This window comes from Crocodylus porosus, unplaced genomic scaffold (genome assembly GCF_001723895.1).
Source record: "Crocodylus porosus isolate Cpor-Errol unplaced genomic scaffold, CroPor_comp1, whole genome shotgun sequence".
In the NCBI taxonomy this organism is placed as follows: Eukaryota; Metazoa; Chordata; order Crocodylia; family Crocodylidae; genus Crocodylus; species Crocodylus porosus.
In genome coordinates, this window is record NW_017728921.1 from 12,471,504 (window position 1) to 12,491,089 (window position 19,586).

At 41.4% G+C, this 19,586-nt stretch overlaps 1 protein-coding gene across 10 annotated transcripts in view; it reads left to right on the forward strand.

Annotated features, from left to right (window-relative positions):
* The window catches only part of FBRSL1 (fibrosin like 1), a 671,310-nt gene that overhangs the window by 450,665 nt on the left and 201,059 nt on the right, over positions 1-19,586 (forward strand). For all 10 annotated transcript variants that reach the window (XM_019538998.1, XM_019538993.1, XM_019538999.1 and 7 more), the window contains one exon: positions 8,437-8,466. In XM_019538998.1, the coding sequence (XP_019394543.1) occupies positions 8,437-8,466 (30 nt within the window). The remainder of the gene's footprint in view (positions 1-8,436; positions 8,467-19,586) is intronic.

The following is a 19,586-nucleotide window of genomic DNA, read 5'->3' on the forward strand; positions in this document are numbered from 1 at the left end:
ACCTCATTTCCTTCTATAACCAGGTGACACATCACCTGGACAAAGGAGAAGAGGTTGATGTCATATATTTAGATTTCAAAAAAGCCTTTGACTTGGTCTCCCATGATGTCCTCATGGTAAAATTGGATAACTGCAGCCTCAACAATCTTATGGTCCTATGCTGGGGAACTGACTCTGTGGTTGGGCCCAGAGAGTGGTAGTCAATGGAACTGAGTCAACATAGTCAGCTGGATGTTGCAGGATGGAATTGAGAACAAGCTCATCGACAACAGTTGCAATTGAAAAGGTCTTCAAAATGCTCCTTGCGATGGGTGTTGATGGCTCCCCTTTCCTTGATCAGGTCTCCTCCATCCTTAGGTCTCAAGGGGGTTGGTCTCTGAATGCTCAAACCATAGATGGCTTCAGTGACACTGAAAAAAACATACATACCATGGACATCAGCAAGATGTTGAATTGCCTTTGCCTCGTCTTCCTGCCTCAGTTCTTCACATCACATGTCATCCTTTGGGGCTTGGCTTGTTAGTGGTTCAGTTTCTTGAGTAAAAGAATAAGACTCTTCCAATGGGAAAAGGGCCATTATGACTTATGAAGGACAGAGAGGGAGCAAGTAGATTGTAATGAACCATAAAACCAATGTTTCTGTTTAGTCCGTGTCTCAAAGTTATGAATTTTTGTTCCCTCACCTGTCTTCTGAAGGCATTTTGTAGGTTTCCCAGGATGGGCAGTGAAGACAAGGACTGAAATTACATGGAGTGGCTATTTTGTACAAAACGTTCTCTCACTGGTGATTGAGTGTTTCCATCTTGTAATGTCTTTTTCTTATGTTTGTCCTAAAACATTGTGGTTGTTCAGTTAGATCACCATACTTTCCATGAGTTGGGGATTGTTTTAAACAATATTTAGTTGGTCTAATAAAAGATATCACGTTTACCCAAAGAACCTTGTCTGCCTAGTTTCCATGAGGACATTTGACGTACTGGCTGAGGTATTTCACATTTTCTTAAAGGCCTTTTTATTGAAAAAGTCTGATTGTTCCGACGCTGTGCAAGATAATGGGGGAGTAGACACTATTAGGAGGGCACAGTAGGGAATGTGTGGAGAGAAAACCAACACACGTTTCCTCCAGTTTAATGTTGAGCCTGCTCTTTCACCATTGCAGCCAGTGGGATCCTGACTAAGTCTTCTTTCTTTATTGATCAAACCATTTCTTTTGTAATCTCTTCCCAGTAGTCCTTGAATGTGGTGACATTTTAATCTCATTCCTCCATAGCCTAGAGAGCTCTCAGCTGTCTTCATTTGGGTGGGAAGAAAAGGAACACATATGGCTTCTCTGTGACAGAATGAGTTGATTCCACCCATATTTTTATTTTTTAGCTAACTTTCCCTAGCACAAAGGGTGCTGACTTGAACCTGTCATTGCAGGGAACTGTTTACAAAATGTGGGGCAATTAGGGCCTGCTTTGCAAACATTCTTGGGGGAATTAAGAGGCAGTTGGCACAACTCGGTGAATAATCCTTTTACAAGCCTTTATGAACACAGTACAATAGGCTGTTTACAGTTTTGCTTATAGACCTGGAGTGTTAACAGGCCTTTAGGAAAATCCAGGTAATTGAAGCCTTTGTCTTTCAATGAGCCCCCATTGCTGTCAACAGTTGCCATTCTTTACATTTCTTTAACTTTGTATTTTGACAAGGGTTTTTGTCCCTTTGACAACAGCTGTGTGGGAGGTGAAGCTGTGGAGGTTTTCTGGGTTTTTTTTCCAGTTCTTCCACAGTTGACATTCCTTAGCAAAGTCTGCGTGGAAACTGGTTGTGTGGCTTGTACCACCTTAGCCTTAGTTTGCTGGTTCTTTTGAACGTAGCACAGAACCCCCTCCCGTAATCCCAAAATCTTTCCCTAGAGCTCCCTGAGAATCCTGTAGGTTAATTTGAAGTTTCTCCTATTATTTATTCATTTAAACCTCCTCACTATACAAAACATTAGCGTCAGTCTTTCTTTATTGACCCAAGGCCTTTCCTTTATAACTGAGCCAGGGAGAAAAAGACGGTGTAAAGGTACTTAAACATGTTACCACAGAAACTAAACTGACCTTTTTTCCCCCTTTTTGGAGGGAGGGGTCAACGCTGGTTTTGTTTTTCATGCATTTTTCCAGGCGGACTTGCCTTAGTTGTATAGTTGCTTCTTTGTTACTCTCGCATGTTTTTCAGCCTGAGAGATCCTGTTTCTTTATGTGTACATGAAAGTAAGTCTTTTTTTTTTTTTTTTAAAAAGCCAAACAAACCCCTGAATGAATTCTGTAGCTCAGCTTTTTACTGGATCCGACTGTTGATTTTCCTTGGGAATGGGTTGGGGAGGAAGGGCTGGAAGGGTCAGTTTGAGATGGTTTCACACTCTCCATTTTCCAGGGTGCTATGTATTGATCAGCAGTCTAAATCACAAGGATAATGATGTATTCCTCCTTTCTTTCTCAAATGTTCTGGCACCCTTTTAGATCTATTAGCGGCTTTCATTCAAAGGTTAATGTATGTAGGGCACTGGGTTTCTTTCTTCATAAAATCACAGCGATCAAGGCCCCATTTCCACAAGAACTGAAGACTTGTCCTTTGGCCAATTTAAATAGCCCTAATGAAGTCAGTAGGGCTACTCCTGTGAATAAAATGTATGCATATAGTGGGGTACTCATGCAAGTAAAGGCTAGGTAGACTTTTCAGAATTGGAAGAGGAGGGGAAAGGAATCTAGAGCATCTCATCTAGTCTTTAAGACAGTGAAATATGATATTGTGTGGCTGTCCAAAATACCCAGCGTAAAGCCCACATCTTGCAGTTGGGTCCATGACTCTTTGCCCGTGTGAAATTTTGTTTACAGCTGGATCTGCCTCCCCATGGAGCCCCACTGGCCTCTTCGGTTTTCAAGGCTGGAGCTGCCACAGTTAAACTAGGGGAGTTGTAAACTAAATTCAAACTGAAATCTTTGCTCTCTCTCCTTTTCATTTTAAAAACAATTAATTGCAGACTACTTTCAAATTCTGATTTGGGCAAATGTATCCTCCGATAGCAGATGTTTGCCTCATTTGTATGTCTGTTTATAAAATTTAGTGTGCAGATTTGATGGTTCACTTGCTTTTTACAGCTTTCGCTTATCTACATGAGGCAAAGTTGTATATCGGCACAAAGCAAAATTAGGCATCTAAAAGGTGCAATTCTGCACCTTTTAGTAATGCAAGCCATCTGTAATGGATTTTTATACTCATTATGGCAATGTGAGTTTTGAGAGTTCAAAACTGTATTAAGTAAGCGTTTTCCCTTTAAAGCACAGATAAGACCTTTTAAAGGTTTTTTACAGTGCCTTTTCCTTTTTTCCACCGTACATTGCCTGTAGTAGGTGTAAAGACAACCTTGCATTTTTAAAAGCAATGTTATTTGCAGACTCCTAAAATCACCTTAGATTTGGGTAATAATAATGGATATTAACAGTCCAAAAAGATTTTTTTTTAAATCTGCTTTTAAATACATAATTCCTATGTTTAGAAACTCTGACTACTCCATTGTAATGCCAAGAAATATCTCATCCTGACTAGCAGGCAAACATATATGCTATAAGGCATATTTTGGAAAAATTGTAAATTAAATTTTCCTTGTATTTTCATTGATTAGCATTTTGCATAAATCAGCACATCAGAGCTCTTTTGGCTAAGTAATTCCAAGGATTCATATTTTATAAATATTATAAATCCAGATACAGAATTTATAAACAAGAGTTACTTGAAATTATTTTATTACATTTAAGGAGTTACTTTTAAGTTATTATAAGGTGCTAGGTTGGCAGCTTGAAAGATCATGAAATGTATCTATAAAGCCAGTACAACATAGGATGACTGCAATACCCTTCACCACTCCTCCGTCTGTGCCAGAGCTAGCACCAGTAAGACCAGATGAGCAGACACAGCCAGCTGCTGCCGCCATTGTAGCTGCTGAGTCATTTATCCACTACTGGGAGTCCTTAAATCAGCAGCAGGTGTCTTTTGAAAAGACATGCTCCTGTGTGATCCCATGCCTTTGGGTTCACTGCAGGAGCCACAGAGTGAAGTTTTCTCGCCTGTATTATACAAGAGGTCAGAGTAAATAATCTTAACAGTGATTATTTTAAAACCTACAAATCTAATTGTCAGTGGTTAAAATTATAACCGAAGCAGACTCTAGACAGTGCCCAAGGAATGAAAGGATCCTTCCGTTTTCATGGTCTGTTTGATCCATGCTGACATTACAAACTGTGATGCCTCCCACAATGGGAACTGGACTAGAATCATAGGTTTATTGCAGACTACTGACCTAGGCTGAATTTCAACTCCTCAGTTGGCGATGAAAGGCTCCTAGTCCTTTAATAGGGTATTTACAGAAATAGTAATTATCTTTCTGTCCTGACTGCATCCCCCTTTCCTTTTTTTTTTTTATCCATAAAGTTTCTGATAAATGCGTTGCTTTGTCAGCGCTGTCTTGTGCCAGGCATAAGTGCAAGTAGGTGTTTGGTGAAGCTTCACCTAAACAGAGCTGGCTGCCAACACATCTCAACCCTCGTGTGCCAGTCCCGGATCTCTCTAAAGGGGAAATTGCTAATACCACACAACTTGATAATGTGGGTCTTTATGAAATCAGCAGGTATCTGAGAGGGTTGAGAGTCTTAACAAAATCATGTTTAATTTTGACTTTAAAGCATGAATTGGGAACTCAAGTCTCTAGAAGCAACAAGAACCTCTTTTATTTGTTTGTTTAATGCTTTGCCTAAAGCTCAGCAAAGTAAGCAAAAATCTTTCACGATAGACAAGTACCGCGTGTTGGAAAGTATTTGCTAAGTGCCTGTCTCCGCAAAGGTCTCATCTCCTTTGGTGAAGTTTGAATGTGCTGAAAAGCAGCAGCTTCTAAGTAGAAAACAACACTGGCCTTGATGTTTCATAGGTCTCTGTTCAGCAAAGCACTCCCTGGCAGGCCCACTGTTTAACGTGAAACTGGTCCAATTCACTCTGGCTTTCTACAGTTTCGTGTAAGGTGGTAATGCTTTTGGGAGCTGATGTGCTAGCTAGGTAGCGTAGGCAGAAATATAAGCGAGTAAGAAGCCAGATTTGGACCTCCTCATTCTCTGCTTGAATATAAAAATGTTGGGAGAAATCTTCAGCTGATGTAAACTGTCATAGCTGTGTGGATCTTTGGTTTTCTTCAGCGAAGGATGAGCCCCACTGTGTCTGGAAGAGCTAGGGAGGAATATAGGTTGAAAAAATACATAAAATGCACTCTCATAAACCTGTTGTAACTGGTAATTTCAGCCAGTTTGGAAACTCACAGCTCCAAATCAACAGGTGGGCCCTATGTGTTTAGCATTTCTGAAACGATCTGATATTTGGAGTTGTACAACTGCATTACAACGTAGCTGATGGCATTTAGCACTACAGGCGCAGCCCTTGAAAGGAACAGAATCGTTCCGCTTTGCATCTGTTGCAGTTTTGGTGTTGCTTCTTGCCAGAATTTGAGTGAAAAGATGTGCAGCTGTTGCAGCACCACAGAAATTTTCAACCTTCATTCTTGCAGTATTGTATTAGTAAAACATCTATTGTAGTTAACACTGAGAAGTTAACTGAGTACATGCCCCTTAAAGGCATGAAAATGTATAGCAAAGTGTTGGTGTGGGGCCTTTCTTTACTAAAATAGAAGCAGCTTAGAAGTGAAAGTTGGTGGGCTAACAGGGATAAGCTCATTTGCCAAGTTATCCTCAAAAGCTTGGTAGCATTTGATCCTGTTGAATCACTTCCATTTAAGAGAAGTGGCTCACATCTCTTCCATGTCTGCACATAAAGCTGTAAATACTGAAGTACTCAGCCACTAAGAGTTAATCCAAGTTTCAGTCAGATGTGTCCATAGGACTAGTTCAGGACTCATTGACCCTTAGCTCCACAAGGGCCCTTGTATTTTCATTGTTGATGATACATGCATAAACCTCTATGAGGAACATCACTAAGCACACATCTATGCAAAGTTTTGCTTAGGTGGGTGATTTTTTCCAACATCCTCTGCCACCAAATGCCCTAGGGTAGATGTGCTTATACTGGCATTAAAGCACTTTTGTTGTCATAGCTTTATTTTACTCTGGAAACAAGTTTAAAGTTTACTGGCAAAAGGACTATTTTGTCAGTGAAGATTACTATTTCATTAGAAGAGTTTTGCATTATAAGTCTACTGAAAAACTTTTTTCTAGTGCACACCTGGTTTGAGAGAGAGAGATTCATTCAGCAGTGACAAGATTAATAACTTTATGTATCAAATTTTATATTTTTCTTCAGAACACACTGATTGTTCATTCTCGTTTAGAACCGTTGCATTCCACGGTGAAAGGTGGCTGAAAATCAGGAGAGCCCGGGATAAATTTAAGAACAGGGCGGGGGTTGTTTTTAACTTGGAAAGTATTCTCTATGCCTAGTTTACGTTTACAGCACAGAACTTCTTGACCACAAGAAAAGAGCCACAACAAAATTTCAGAAAGAAACATCAGTGCAACAGATTAGATGAAACTAAGGCTCAGACTGAAAATTTGAGACAACCTTTAATATGGAATTGTGACTGACACCTCCATAAGGCTGATGCTTTTTGCATGTTCCATATTTATCAAAGAATACAGTACCATAAGATCCCTGTAGTGTTTGAGATCCACCATTTCACATGTCAAAGGGAGGAAGAAATTAAGTACGTTCTAAAGCAAACTGCCCAAAAACAAGGGTGTCATAGCATAGTGAACTTTATGATGTTTGGGGTGAAATGCTCACTAGCCAAGTTCGCGGATGACACCAAGTTATGGGGGAGCATGGTCACGCTTGAAGATAGGCTGCAGATACAGGCGGACCTAGACAGGCTGGGCGGATCAGAACCAGATGAAGTTCAAAGTACTCCAGATGAAGTGTAAAGTACTCCATCCGGGGATGAACAATCCCCAAAATACTTAAAATACTTACAGGCTTGGTGGCACCAAACTAACTAGCCACGGAACTAAAAGGGACCTGGGGTAATAGTAGACCATATTATGAACATAAGCTGTCAGCGCGGTGCTGTAGCCAACAGGGCGAATAATACTCTGGCATGCATCAACCGATGCATCTCAAGCAAAAGCAGGGAAGTGATTCTTCCACTTTACTCAGCATTGGTAAGACCACAGCTGGAGTACTGCACCCAGTTTTGGGTGCCACACTTCAGCAAGGACGTGGAAAAGGTTGAGAGAGTCCAGAGAAGAGCCACATGATCAGAGACTTGCAAGGCGAGCCTACCCTGGATATCTTCAGAAGAAGACTGGAGGGTCACCTCACTGGGGTCATCTGACCCCAGTTGGCTTTCTTACCTAGTGCAGGGAGGCTGGACCCAATGATCTTGCAAGGTCCCTTCCAACCCTTACAATCTATAAATTTTTGGTATAAATCAACATGCTCTGTCTCATTCAAAAGTGGGAGATGGATTAAATCACCTAACAAATATTTTCCATCTGTTATGTTATATTATGAAAACCCACATGCAGATTTCTCACTGATGAGTTACCATATTTGCCACCCACCATCTTTGTCCTATACTTTCTCACCTTATTAAATCATTTATCCCAGTAGGATGCTTCAAAATCTGGATTCCCAACCTGATTTCAGTTTAGACAAATGTATGCTGCAATATCCACTCAAGGTGAAATAAAATTCCAGTTGAATGCCCCACCACATGCTAGCCATTTGTTCTGTGTATAGAGGTTGCCAAGAAATTTATTTGCATCTTACAACTGTAAATCTTTCTTACCTCCAACCAATGAGAACCAGACATTTTTAAGCACTCAAAACTCACGCTATCTTGCCATCGCTTGTGCTGTGAAAATGGACCATTCCATTTTCAGAGATTGGAAGGAATTTTACTGTAAAGCTGCCTAAATAAAACTCCTTTTCATTTTGGAAAAAGAGCTACGTTATTTAATTATGTTTTTAACTATTTCAATCACCAATATGGGGACTACTAATCTGATTAAAACTGGCCACCTTCACCAGTTTTTGCATTAAACAACAAAGTTTGTATCTAGTCAGAGGCAAAACACAACTGTTTCTGTTCACTTCCACTATTTTGGATGATGAGAAGCTAAGGTTTTGTTGAGATACCATGTTACATCCGGTTGTTCTCGTAATACATCGCTGTTTGCTTCATTTGTGCAAATATCTAATTCAACAATCATTTGTATCATTTGCTTTGTCTTTATATTTTTGTTTAGGTTGATCATTTAAAATATATTAATATGTAGAATACTAGTGTTCTCTGTGACCATTCAAATATATATTAAGCAGGTTATTCTAAAGAATTTAAATAATAATGCAAGAAACTCATCTAAATACAAATATTTGATGAAGTTTTTTTGTTCTTTCTCCAATTTGCAGTGTGACAGCGAGAGTGATATTGACGATAAGGTAAGACTGAATTCTTCCCCCCCCCCCCCATATTCTTTATGATTTTGGAGATTCCCCAATGAGAAAAATAAAAATGAGGTGAAAAAATTAATATTTTTGTTTAATGCATATTTTTTAAATATATATTTTCCTTTAAAAATACATTTTTTCCTTTAACATCACATCAAACTTAGAAATATTAGGAAATCAAAGAACCTCAGATCAGATAGCCTTAGTTTTTTCCCCCTAGCTCAGCTCCACAGCAGAGCTCACTACTGCTAACACAATAGTACACCCTCTTGGTTTATACTCCAGATTTTAGCATGGGTTAAGTCACTAAATTGGCACTGCCTTTTTGTGTTAGAGGAAGTCTTCCTCTGGTAACTCTCACAAAAGCCAATATTTATAATAATTTATACTAATCTTTGATTATGTCTCTTTTGTAATGGGTTTAGAACAGACCTGTAGACATCAGCATGGTTAAGGTGAGAGACCATTTCAGAAGTTCATGTACCTTATGGACTATGTATCGTATTTCTAAGGCGGTTAGATAAATGTATGGAGGGGACAGTCCCGCCGCATGCTCCCACCTAAGCTCTGAGCCTGGTTTAGAAGATGGGCATTGGGTACCTGTCCTCAGAGAAAGGTTATGAACTGTCTCTACATGTGCAGTTCATAAGTACTATCCTGCTGCAGAGTAAATTAGTTTATTCCAGCCTAACAGGCACATGTGTAGATGCTGAGACCTTTACTGTAGTTAATTAGTGTACTGTGCAGTAAATGTCTCATATAGACATGCCCAGTGGCTGCTTCATCGTGTTGCATATCCAAGTGTTTCTGACTTTGAATTTGGTATACCTATTAGTCAACTGAGAAATTATACAGTCACATATTTGGGTATATTGCCCTCCATCTTTGTGCAGAGCCGTCACCTTTGCCATGAAAACCAGAAGAACCCCACTTCATAGCAACAGCAGTAACATGCTCTTAAGCATCAAGCATGTCAAAGGCTTTTATAATCTTTAGATATCAGTCTCAGCTAAATCTCCATCAAACTTTTCCTATATTTTGATTGTCCAGACTTCCAGTCATTCATGAGAAACTGCAACTTGCACAGTTTCTATGGGATCAGAATTACAGATGTAGGGCTGAATTCAGAAATCACTTATCCTGTAACCACAGGAAGAAAGTACCATGAAATCCAGATATTGCACTAAAGGTTAATGTTAACTAAATCCTACTTTTGCATGTCGCTAGACCTAGGAATACGTGTCATTTTCTTCTATTGAAAGTCCAGGCAAATGTATAATTTCCCCTGAGACAACAGATACGTATTTAATATGAAAGTTTAAATGAAGAGAGAGAGTTAAATCATAGCTGCTGAATGAAATAGAGTAGATTTTTCAGTCTATATTTTTTGCAGTACATGTTTCCAAGGCTATCTGCCTCAAAATGATATCATAGCAGAGCTGGCTGGAGGAGAAATGGGTGGTATTTACTCCCAAAAGCTTGGGTACCACAGAGTTAAAGCCTTTCTTAGGCTGTCCAATCAGAGAAAGTAAAAGCAATCATTTAGAAAACTGTTTAAAAGATCTGCCAGTCAAACCTCAGATGAAGTTGTAAGTGACATGTAGTTTTATTATACAGCTATGCTATTAATGATTATCTAAATTACACTGGTAGACCCAGCTAGCAGCATTACATCTGAGACTGACGTTTGTTAGATTAGGTTTGACTTCACCTTGTAGTGAAGAAATTGAAATCTGAACAACATTGATTAGCTTTCAGAATGTGGGATCTGAGGTTACCTTCAGAGGAAGCTGCATTGTGTTTGGCTGCTAACTTACTGTCCTTTACAGCAAATGAAAGGCCATTATAGCATTCCATACAGTTTTTATAGTGTCTGTGTGTGTGTGTGTGTGTGTGTGTGTGTGTGTGTAAATGTGGGTGTAATAACTGTTATTCAGCTTTATAGATCGGTATGTCTTCCAACTACCCTCTCCTTAAAGTAAATCAAAATACTTGCCTTACTAAGAAGAGAGGAGAGATTGTCTTCTTTATATCTTGTTTGATTGGTAAAGGCATGTGGCAAGACATCAGTTTCATTAAATGGGTCTCTGGCATTAAGCAGGGTTGCCTTTCATGTCAGCAGAGACACGAGCACATAGCATGTTACTGTAAGATCTATTGAGGCTGAAGTAGAGAGACTTCAATCTTTCCTTAGGCCCGATAGTGCAAACTCCCATGGCACTCATAGAGCACCTGGAGAATCCTTATTTACTTTTGCTATTACCAGTAGACCACAGCGGAGGCATGTTAGGCAGAGGTCTAAATCCTGGTCTGACTGATACAATGAGGAGCTATAGAAAGGCTGTCCTGAGTGTCTTCAGTGAAAGGATTCCTGGTGTTAGCCCAAGGGAGTACACCTGGGAGTGTTAATTTTCTCTTTCTTTGAGCATTAACAGCATGTGCCCTCTAATAACATCTGCTGCCCAAATCGCAGCCAGTGGGAGGGTTTGGCATGCCCTCTAGTCTGCAGACAGTGCCTCCTGAGGGACAAGATGTGCAGCTGCATTTCCCGTGCACTTTTCTTGGCCCTCCAGAAGGCCACAAAGAAATTCTGCCTTGTTGCTCGCTCAGCAAGACAAAGCTGTTTAAGCTACCTTTATGTATAATACACGCAGACATGGAGCACTGATGAGAGACAGAGCAGGAGTTAATAATAAAATACAGGCTGTTCTCCCTAGCGTTTTACATTAGTCTATCATGACTGATATCTGATGGTCATCATCCCAGTTGTACAGATGGGGAGAACAGGGGGGGAAGTAACTTGCCTGCAAGTATTCCAGGCTGGAAATACAATTTTTGATTCCTAAAGGGCTTTGCTTGTACTTGTGTCAATGCCTGCACTGGGGGTGAGCAATTGAGGAGCTACATCAAGGCTTCGGTAGCTTCCAGCTGTGGCTAAGCCACAGCTGGGAAGTGGGGAGTGAGATGGGGAAAAGTGGCAACATCAACTGCATGGACAGCTTCCAGATGCCCAGCTATGATGCAGCTCCCCACCTGCTGAAAGCTGCATTCATATCACAGCCAGGAAACAAGATCTGGGCAAAGCAATACGGGCATAGCTCCCAGCTTCCTGGCCCCAGTGTAAGCGCATGGAAAGCCCCCCACCACTGAGGTGCTACCAAAGACACCCGGCCCACCTCAGACTGTAGCCAGGTTGTGCCAGCCCATGGCTTGTACAGGTAGCCACCTTCCTCACTGTCCTATCCACTAGACTACTGCTAATTCACTGCTTATTTAGCTCATAAATAAATAGTAGCTCTAGAAGGTTGCTAAAGCTCTCAACATTATAAAAAAGCACACAGAGTAACATTTATAACCCACCTTCTGCGTATTAGATTTCAACAGACCCCTAGTTGTTTTCTCCTCGTACAGTCACATCCAGTACTGTACATGGTAAGGGTAGAGAATTAAGGACACCGGTACTCATAACTAAGAGGATTCAGAGCTGAAGAGCTGTATTTATGGTTGTGCAAGTTGCAGCCTCATGGTAGATTATATAACAGTGCTTCCAAATGATGACTCTGCTCTTTTTAAGAGAACAGAAATTGCAGAGAGTATGCTAGGCGAGGCAAGCCAAGAACTCATCCATCACTTCCACTCTCTGAGCAGAAGGCAGAGACTTTCCACCAAGCAAGAGTTGCCTCAGGTTTCTGCTTTAACAAAGACCTCTTAAAAGAAGCTAGTGAGGGTGTACTTTTTCACACCCACTTTCTTGCTGCCACACTCCACTCTCAGAAATTTTTTTTTTTTGTTCCCTATCATTTAGACAACCAAAGAACTCCATAGGCCATGATTTCCCAAAGGGGGTAATATGAATCTGTGTTATGTTCATTGAGGGACACAGATGCAGACTCTGCTGTCATTAGGAGAATTACAAGGTAGTTTGTGGTAGCTGTGGAAATGATATTGCGTCTTTTTTTTGTAAGGGAGGCAACACAAGGGGAGTTTTCTGGTAACAGTATTATGCTGTGCTCCACACTGTGCAATAGCTGTGATGTGAGGCTCACGGTCCATAAACATTGTTACTGAAAATATATACTTCCTTTAATAGCAACAACAGCATTAACAGATAGCAATTACCCTTCATTTTCAGGAACTATAAAGTCTCCATTAATTCAAGATTTATGTAGTTATAGCATTTAGCACAGGAATAACACCACAGAGAATTGGTTTATACACATGTAATGAGAGAGCTTATGGCATACTTTAGTGAACATTAACATAATAGAGTAATATAAACCATCAACAGTTCCACTTATTGTCTCTTACCTGCTTTAGCATCACTATGAAAAGTGGCTAGCAGCTTGGTAATGTGCTCTGTTAAATGGCATTCTGCAGAAAGCCAAAAGTCAACTTGCGTAAAACAAGGGAATGAGTAATCTCTGCTCATTACACCAAAATGTTGTTCTGATTTTTTTTTTAAATAACAATGTTCAAAACCATGGGTTGGGTTGGTTTTTCATGTTTGTTTTTTTGTTTGTTTGTGTTTTAAAAAAGCCTATTTCTTTCTTTCAAAATAATTCGGTGTACATGTTCTTTCATTCTTGGGCTTCTGTCTGCTGTGTGTGAAATTATGGGTTGTCAGTATAGTTGCATGGACCCAGAGCGTAAGCAAGCTCTCCAAATCAGGGGTTAGATATCAGGCATTTCTTCATTTAATATGGTACTAAATAAGACATAGAAAAAATGACACTATGTTTCTAAGTTAATTAAATGTTCACTGTGTGTTTATGCTGCAGTTCAGTTTTGTGTTTTAGTGACGGTAGGAGAGCTTGAAGACTCCAGGAAGTAATGTCTGAGCTTGAACCAGATATCTTTCAGCTTTAAGAGTGTCAAAATTGTGTTTTCACAGTGCTTGCCCCAGAAGCGCCATAACTTTGCTCGTGGCCTTTTTTTTTTTTTGCCCCTCTTTTCATACTGTAAAGCAGTCCTTCAAACTTAACTACACCTTACACTGCTGTTGTTTATTAAGAGTACTTTTCACATGTTTAGCACCTTACAAAACATTTGTGAATTATAAATGTTAGTTGTTGTTTGTGCTACAAGAAACCCCTTGAACTCTAGTCAAGGAGCAGGGCCACACTGTGTTAGGCTATGGGGAAACACACAACAGCTGACAATTTAAGCATGTCAGGAGAGGATAAATGGATACAGAGACATTAGGAAGCATGAGGAGATAATGAGATTATATTGATCTGATCAGCGTAATGGACAATGGCCTCAGTACTCCAGCAGCCTGAACATTGCCAACAAGTTTTTATAGGCCTCAAGGCAAGGGAGGCTTTCAGGAAGAATTTAAAAGAGGAAATGTGGTTTTTTTGCATGGGGGAGCTGCTTCCAAGGGTGAAGGAAAACATGGAAGATGGCTTGACGATGCTGCTTTTGAAACCTTTAAGACATGAGAGACAGGAGTTGGCCTCTCAGAGCTGAATTATAAATGATGGGGCAGAAGAAGGTCTCATGAACAGAGATCCAGGTTTTCTATTTGCCACAGAAAAGTGTGGATTTTCTCGTTTTAAGGAGAAAAACGCAGATTCTCTTTTAAGGAGAAAAATGCAGATTTTTTCTTTTACAGAAGAAAAACTCAGGAAACGGTGGGTTTCCTCTTGCAGGCTGGCAGAGTTCCAGCCTGCAAAGGGGCTGCAGGGGGCAGGAGGAAGACAGGCAGCCAGGAAAATCACATGCATGTGGGCATGTACACTTGCGCATGGCAGCCAGGCAGCATGAAGAGCAGCTCGTGCAGCTCCCTGCAGGTAAGTCTGACGGTGGGGGAGATTGAGGCCCCCCTAGTGAAGGATGGAGGGAGTCGAGCAGGGCTGGGGCTGGGAGCACTGCCCAGCTGGAGCTGTACGTGGGGCCTGGGGCTTGGGGTCCAGTGCCAGGGTGGGACTGCGTGGATGCAGGGCCTAGCTGGAGATTGGGACAGAGCTGTGGGTGACTTATCCACAGGTGACAGGGGGCCAGCTACATGCCACTGTGTGCACTCCTGTAGGAGGTGTGTTTGGGGTGCATGCCCCCAGATTTGTGCAGGGGATGGGGACAGATGTGGGCTGCCTGCTGAGGGCTCAGGTCTCCCTGCCCTGCTGCCCTTCTCTCCAGGGCCTCTGTGGCCCAGAGGACAGGACGCGGTGCAGGAGGGCAGAGTGGGGCAGGGCAGGCCGAGGGGCTGTGGGGCAGGAGTGAGGGGCACTAGTAGGGCCAGAGGGCTGTGGGTTTGAAGTGAGGGGCAGGGCCAGGGGGCTGTGGGTTGGGAGCAAGGGGAAATGGCAGGGGCAGGGCACTGGCATATCAGGACTGCTCAGCACCCAAAGCAGTGGGGGGCACAGCCAGAGCTGGACCCATGCCCTGGTGTGTGAAGTGGGCAGGGAGAGCTCTGTTTTTTGTGATAAAAACCCAAAATCACCAACATTGATAGGTATTTAGAATGTATTTTATTGTAGTAATTGAGGCATTGGTAGACTTCCAAATTGCTTTAACATTATAAATATATCAATAAAATGTTGTGTTCAGCTGATACCTATACATATAGTGGTGGGGGGGGGGTTTAATAGCAGAAAAAAACACAGATTTGGGGGCTTTTAATCAGAGAATTTGCGATTTTTAAACAGAGAAAACCAGGATCCCTGCATGAAGAACCTTGGAAGTTAAGACAGGTGACTTGTTTTTGTGGGAGTGGGCCATGGACTGGGAAGGGGAACAAGCTCATGTTTGCCAAGAGGCTGAGGATTGTGCACTAGTTCTTTGGTGAATAGGGTCTCAGTGAAGTGTGAAGGCTAAAACCAAACTGGACAGGAACTCCAGGCAGCAACTGTAAACAGAGTATTCAGTGAACTTGGAAATAAAGGGAGATGGGGTGGGATTTTGAGGAGTTAGTAGGGTCGAGGATTTTTTCTTTTTTTTTTAAGATGTGTGTTTTAATGGCCCCTGCTCCAAGTAGCTTGCTGTTTGCACACAGACCACAGTGTTCAGATAGAAACAGTTATAGATGCAATTCAAGTTCTAATAATGTAAAAAGTTTTGCAGAAGTCAGTTTTTAAATGCCCAAATGTAACTCCGCCCCTTTCAGGTTAAATCATCTATCTACTTTTTTCTCAGGAAGTGGTGAGTACTCAATAATTCTTCCCTTTTTCCCTTCTACTCGTTGTCTTCGAAGTTCAGCATTACAGCAATTAGCATCCATCCAAAAAAGACTAGATGCAATGCTCCTTTTAATGCTCATCAGTATCACCTCAATATCAGCGCAATATGTTGAACAGGACAAGTGCAAGCAATGGGTAGCCTGTATCTGTGATTGTTTCCAAATATTCAGCTGCCAGTCTGCGTCCTTAGTACCCTCATCCTCAGAAAAACCCACACTGCAAAATGTATTTTACCCGAGTCCACAAGAGACTGTTGGGGCTATTGAACCCTATCTTTCAGAGGAAGAGTTTAACGTAAGTGTCACCGGAGACTTTTCCCCCATATTTTTATAGAGAAATGGAAAAAATGTATGTTAGGCATTACCAGGACAGATCCTTTGTGTCCATTGGTCTGAATATTACTCCTTAGGCAAATACCTGAATTTTGGGATTCTCTTTACAAGCTGAAGCTTCCAGATCTGATGACTTCTGTTCATTATTAGTGTTTCCCTTTGTACTGAGAATGGGCATGCTGCTTTCCCAGCACTCCCAGTTCCTTCTGGCTTTAGAAAGGAAGCAGGACTGGAAGCTGAACCCAAGTCTTCCACAGTCCAATGGATTACATTCCTGCTGAGACTTCACTTCCATATATTAAAACTATGCCTAATGACTAAGAAGCTTGACTTGTTGCCAAACTCACAAACTAGTTTAATAGATTTCATAGACATTTGGGCTGCAAGGGACCTCGGAAGATCATCGAGTCCAGCCCCCTGCCCCAGGGGCAGGAAGTCAGCTGGGGTCATAGGATCCCAGCAAGATAAGCATCCAATTTGCTCTTGAAGGTTAGTTAGTAGTGGCGTAGTATTTACATGGTCATTTTAGTGTATAGTTTTCCACGTTCATTGTTCACAGCAAGTAATGTAGTTGCTTGCTTGCAGATGGTTACAGGAAGGATGAGGTATGCATGCACAAGCATGGACACGGTTTCTATGATTCTGCTGGAGCTTTTGTAGACTAGCTGATTCCTAAGCATTAAAAGTTGAGGACCCAGAGATGTTAACTGAAAAAGAGTTAGAAACCTGACATCTATTTAATAATGTCTGGATAAAGGTGGTTAGTTCTGTTAATTGAAGCAAGCTTCTGTTTGACAGATGAGCCAGCATATCGTTATTAAAAACAGATCTGCTTTTTATAGGCTGTCAAAATATTACATTTATAATAACCTTGTTGCCCTTGAAAGGCACAAACACAGTAAACCAGGTAAATGCCTTCTTATTGTCACTACCAGGCAAGGATCATTTACTGTCTGAATTTTTTCTAACTTTGTCTAATAACATGTTATGGACAGAATTGCCAATAACGTGGACTCCTCAAAGCTCAGAGCGAACCCAGCTCCATCCCTCACTTTTTGTCGGCCTCGCTCAGAAGGGGTGAAGGAATTTGTATCATGTCCCCCAGGGTATTCTGTAGGGTAGAGTAGGTAAAAAGATCTTCTCTATTCCTGTAGGAATTGAATTAGGCCATATGACTCCTACAAAGACTGCAGCAGGCTTTCCAGTTCCCCTTTTCCCTGTAGGTAAGAAGTAATGGGTGTTAATGGGGTGAGCTGGCTTTAACTGATTTCATTTTACCCTCGCAAATAAGTGCTTACTGTGGCCTGGATCTTTTTTTTTTTTTTTTTTGGCTCCTCACTAACATGTGCCCAGCTTGACCCTGACTGTTCTTCAGTATAAAAAAAAGAAAATTAAGAAAAGGCAAAGTTATGCACCAAAAAACCATCTTGAAATTATTCAGCACTTGAGTTCTCCCTTCAAATGTGAGTTTGGCCGGTGTAAGCCAGACATCATTTTTCCTTTGTTCAGGCAAAGTGCCTGATCTGAAAATATTAGAAGGTGAGAGATGACAGATTTATCAGTTGCGAGGGACTGTCCATGTGTAAAATAGCTTCTCCATGAAGTAACTGACACATTATTCAAACTCTTCTGGCCTTTCTGCTTGGAGCAGATCTCTAGCTCCGCCAGAACTCCGTGGCTCGTGGAATGATGACCATAGGAAAGCCGGGGATGGATAACCGTGGCTGTGCACTTTACTTTGTACAGATGATTTGAGTTACTTTCTGGCAGAGGAGGTAGTCCAGAGCTCTAGGAGTGCTAGTCCATTCTCTCTACTAGTTTAGCATAAAGGTTATGCCTTGCACTGCTTTTAATTTAAACTAGTTGGAGGAAATAAAGGAAAAAAGAAAGTGGTTTCAGGTTTGTTTTCCTTAACTGAAGGATGGATGCTATTAAGTATAAAATATAAAGGCTGGTGCCTTTGGGGAGGCTGGGAAGAGCGTGCATTAGAAGAAAACAGCATGGAAGAGTGGCTGTGGTATGCATGCAATAATGTTTCTCCAAGCAAAATTTCCGTACATACGTATGCTTGTACCTCAGTGTATTGATACTGGTGGGAAAGGGACTACTGCGGGCCATCAGATCAATAATTCACTGTTTGTCTCAGGTAATTCACTGTTATATGGCCCCCAAAACCATATAAAAATAATGGAGATGGGCTGTTCCTTCAGGCCAGATGAATAATATATATTTGAAAAAGTCCATAAGAGAGAGTACATGGGTAAGTGTCTGACAGGTTGAGTCACTGAAGTCTTATTTGGTATCAGTGCTCATACTCCAGAGTGTGATATAGTTCTTTATTGACTAATCTGCTGTTGCTGTAGTTTTAAAAAATAGCAGAAATTTAAGACAAAGGACATGTAGAGGTTTATGGAGAAGGCATTTTGGACCATGGGAAACCAAAGTTCATTTCCTGCTGAGCCCCAGGCATCCTTTGTGATCCTGGACAAGTCACTTACTATCTCTGTGCTCCAGTTCTCCAGGTCTAAAGAGGAAATAATTGCACTCCCCTAGCTCACAGTCTCCCTTCAAGATTGTGAGAAGCTCAAATACCATGGAGTTGGAGGCCATATAAGTACCTGAGAGAGAGGTCATTTATTTCCTCGGTCCACACCAGGATCTCCCATTATCACTGTCTGTAAAAACCCAGGGCTGCTAGGAGACCAGTACTCCTTTGGATGCTCAAATGCTCTGGAGAAGGCACAGCATAAATAAGAGCATTTTAATTCACTTCACAGTTGTAGGGAACCCAAGAGGTCAGGAAGGATCTGCATGTGCTCATGTTTCTGTCTGTATAGACCCAGTTGCATAGAGCCTTTAATATAAATTGTATAAAGAAACATTTTTCAAAATTAAGTAATGAAAAGGGCCAGGTAATTTGTACAGCTAAGCTCCAGGGCAAGCTGAACTAAGCATACAGCCAGTTTCGAGGACAGTTTTGTAACCTTTCATCAACCCAGCCTATGTAACATTTGTTATAAAACCCAAAGCCTGCTTGGGTTCAGATTTCACTAAGAAAATGTCCTGCACATCTCACAACTGATACTAATAGCAGCACTTGGGTCAGCACTGAAGACAAGAGGTTACCTTTGCCTCACCTTGCTTGGGAATTCATATGAATCGCCACACTGTGAAGCGATCTGACTGAGAGGGGACCCTGTCAGCTGGTAGATTCTGCTGACACTTGTCAGAGGCTGTTTCAACTGCTCTCTTGTGGTTTGTGAGATCAGTAAGAAACTCCTGATAGCACTGCAACAATCTTGCACTTTATCAGGGATCATGAATTATTCTGTATGTACTTGTAAAGAGAACGTAAGTTTAAATGTAAAGAACCTTAACACATCTTAAAACATCTGGACTTTTCACAGTTTCATAGTTGGTAGGGTTGGAAGGGACCTGAGCAGATCATCAAGTCCGACCCCCTGCCATGGCAGAAAAGAGTACTGGGGTCAAATGACCCCAGCAAGGTGAATGTCTAGCCTCTTCTTAAAGACCCCCAGGGTAGGAGCCAGCACCACTTCTCTTGGAAGTTGGTTCCAGATCCTAGCCGCCCTGACCGTGA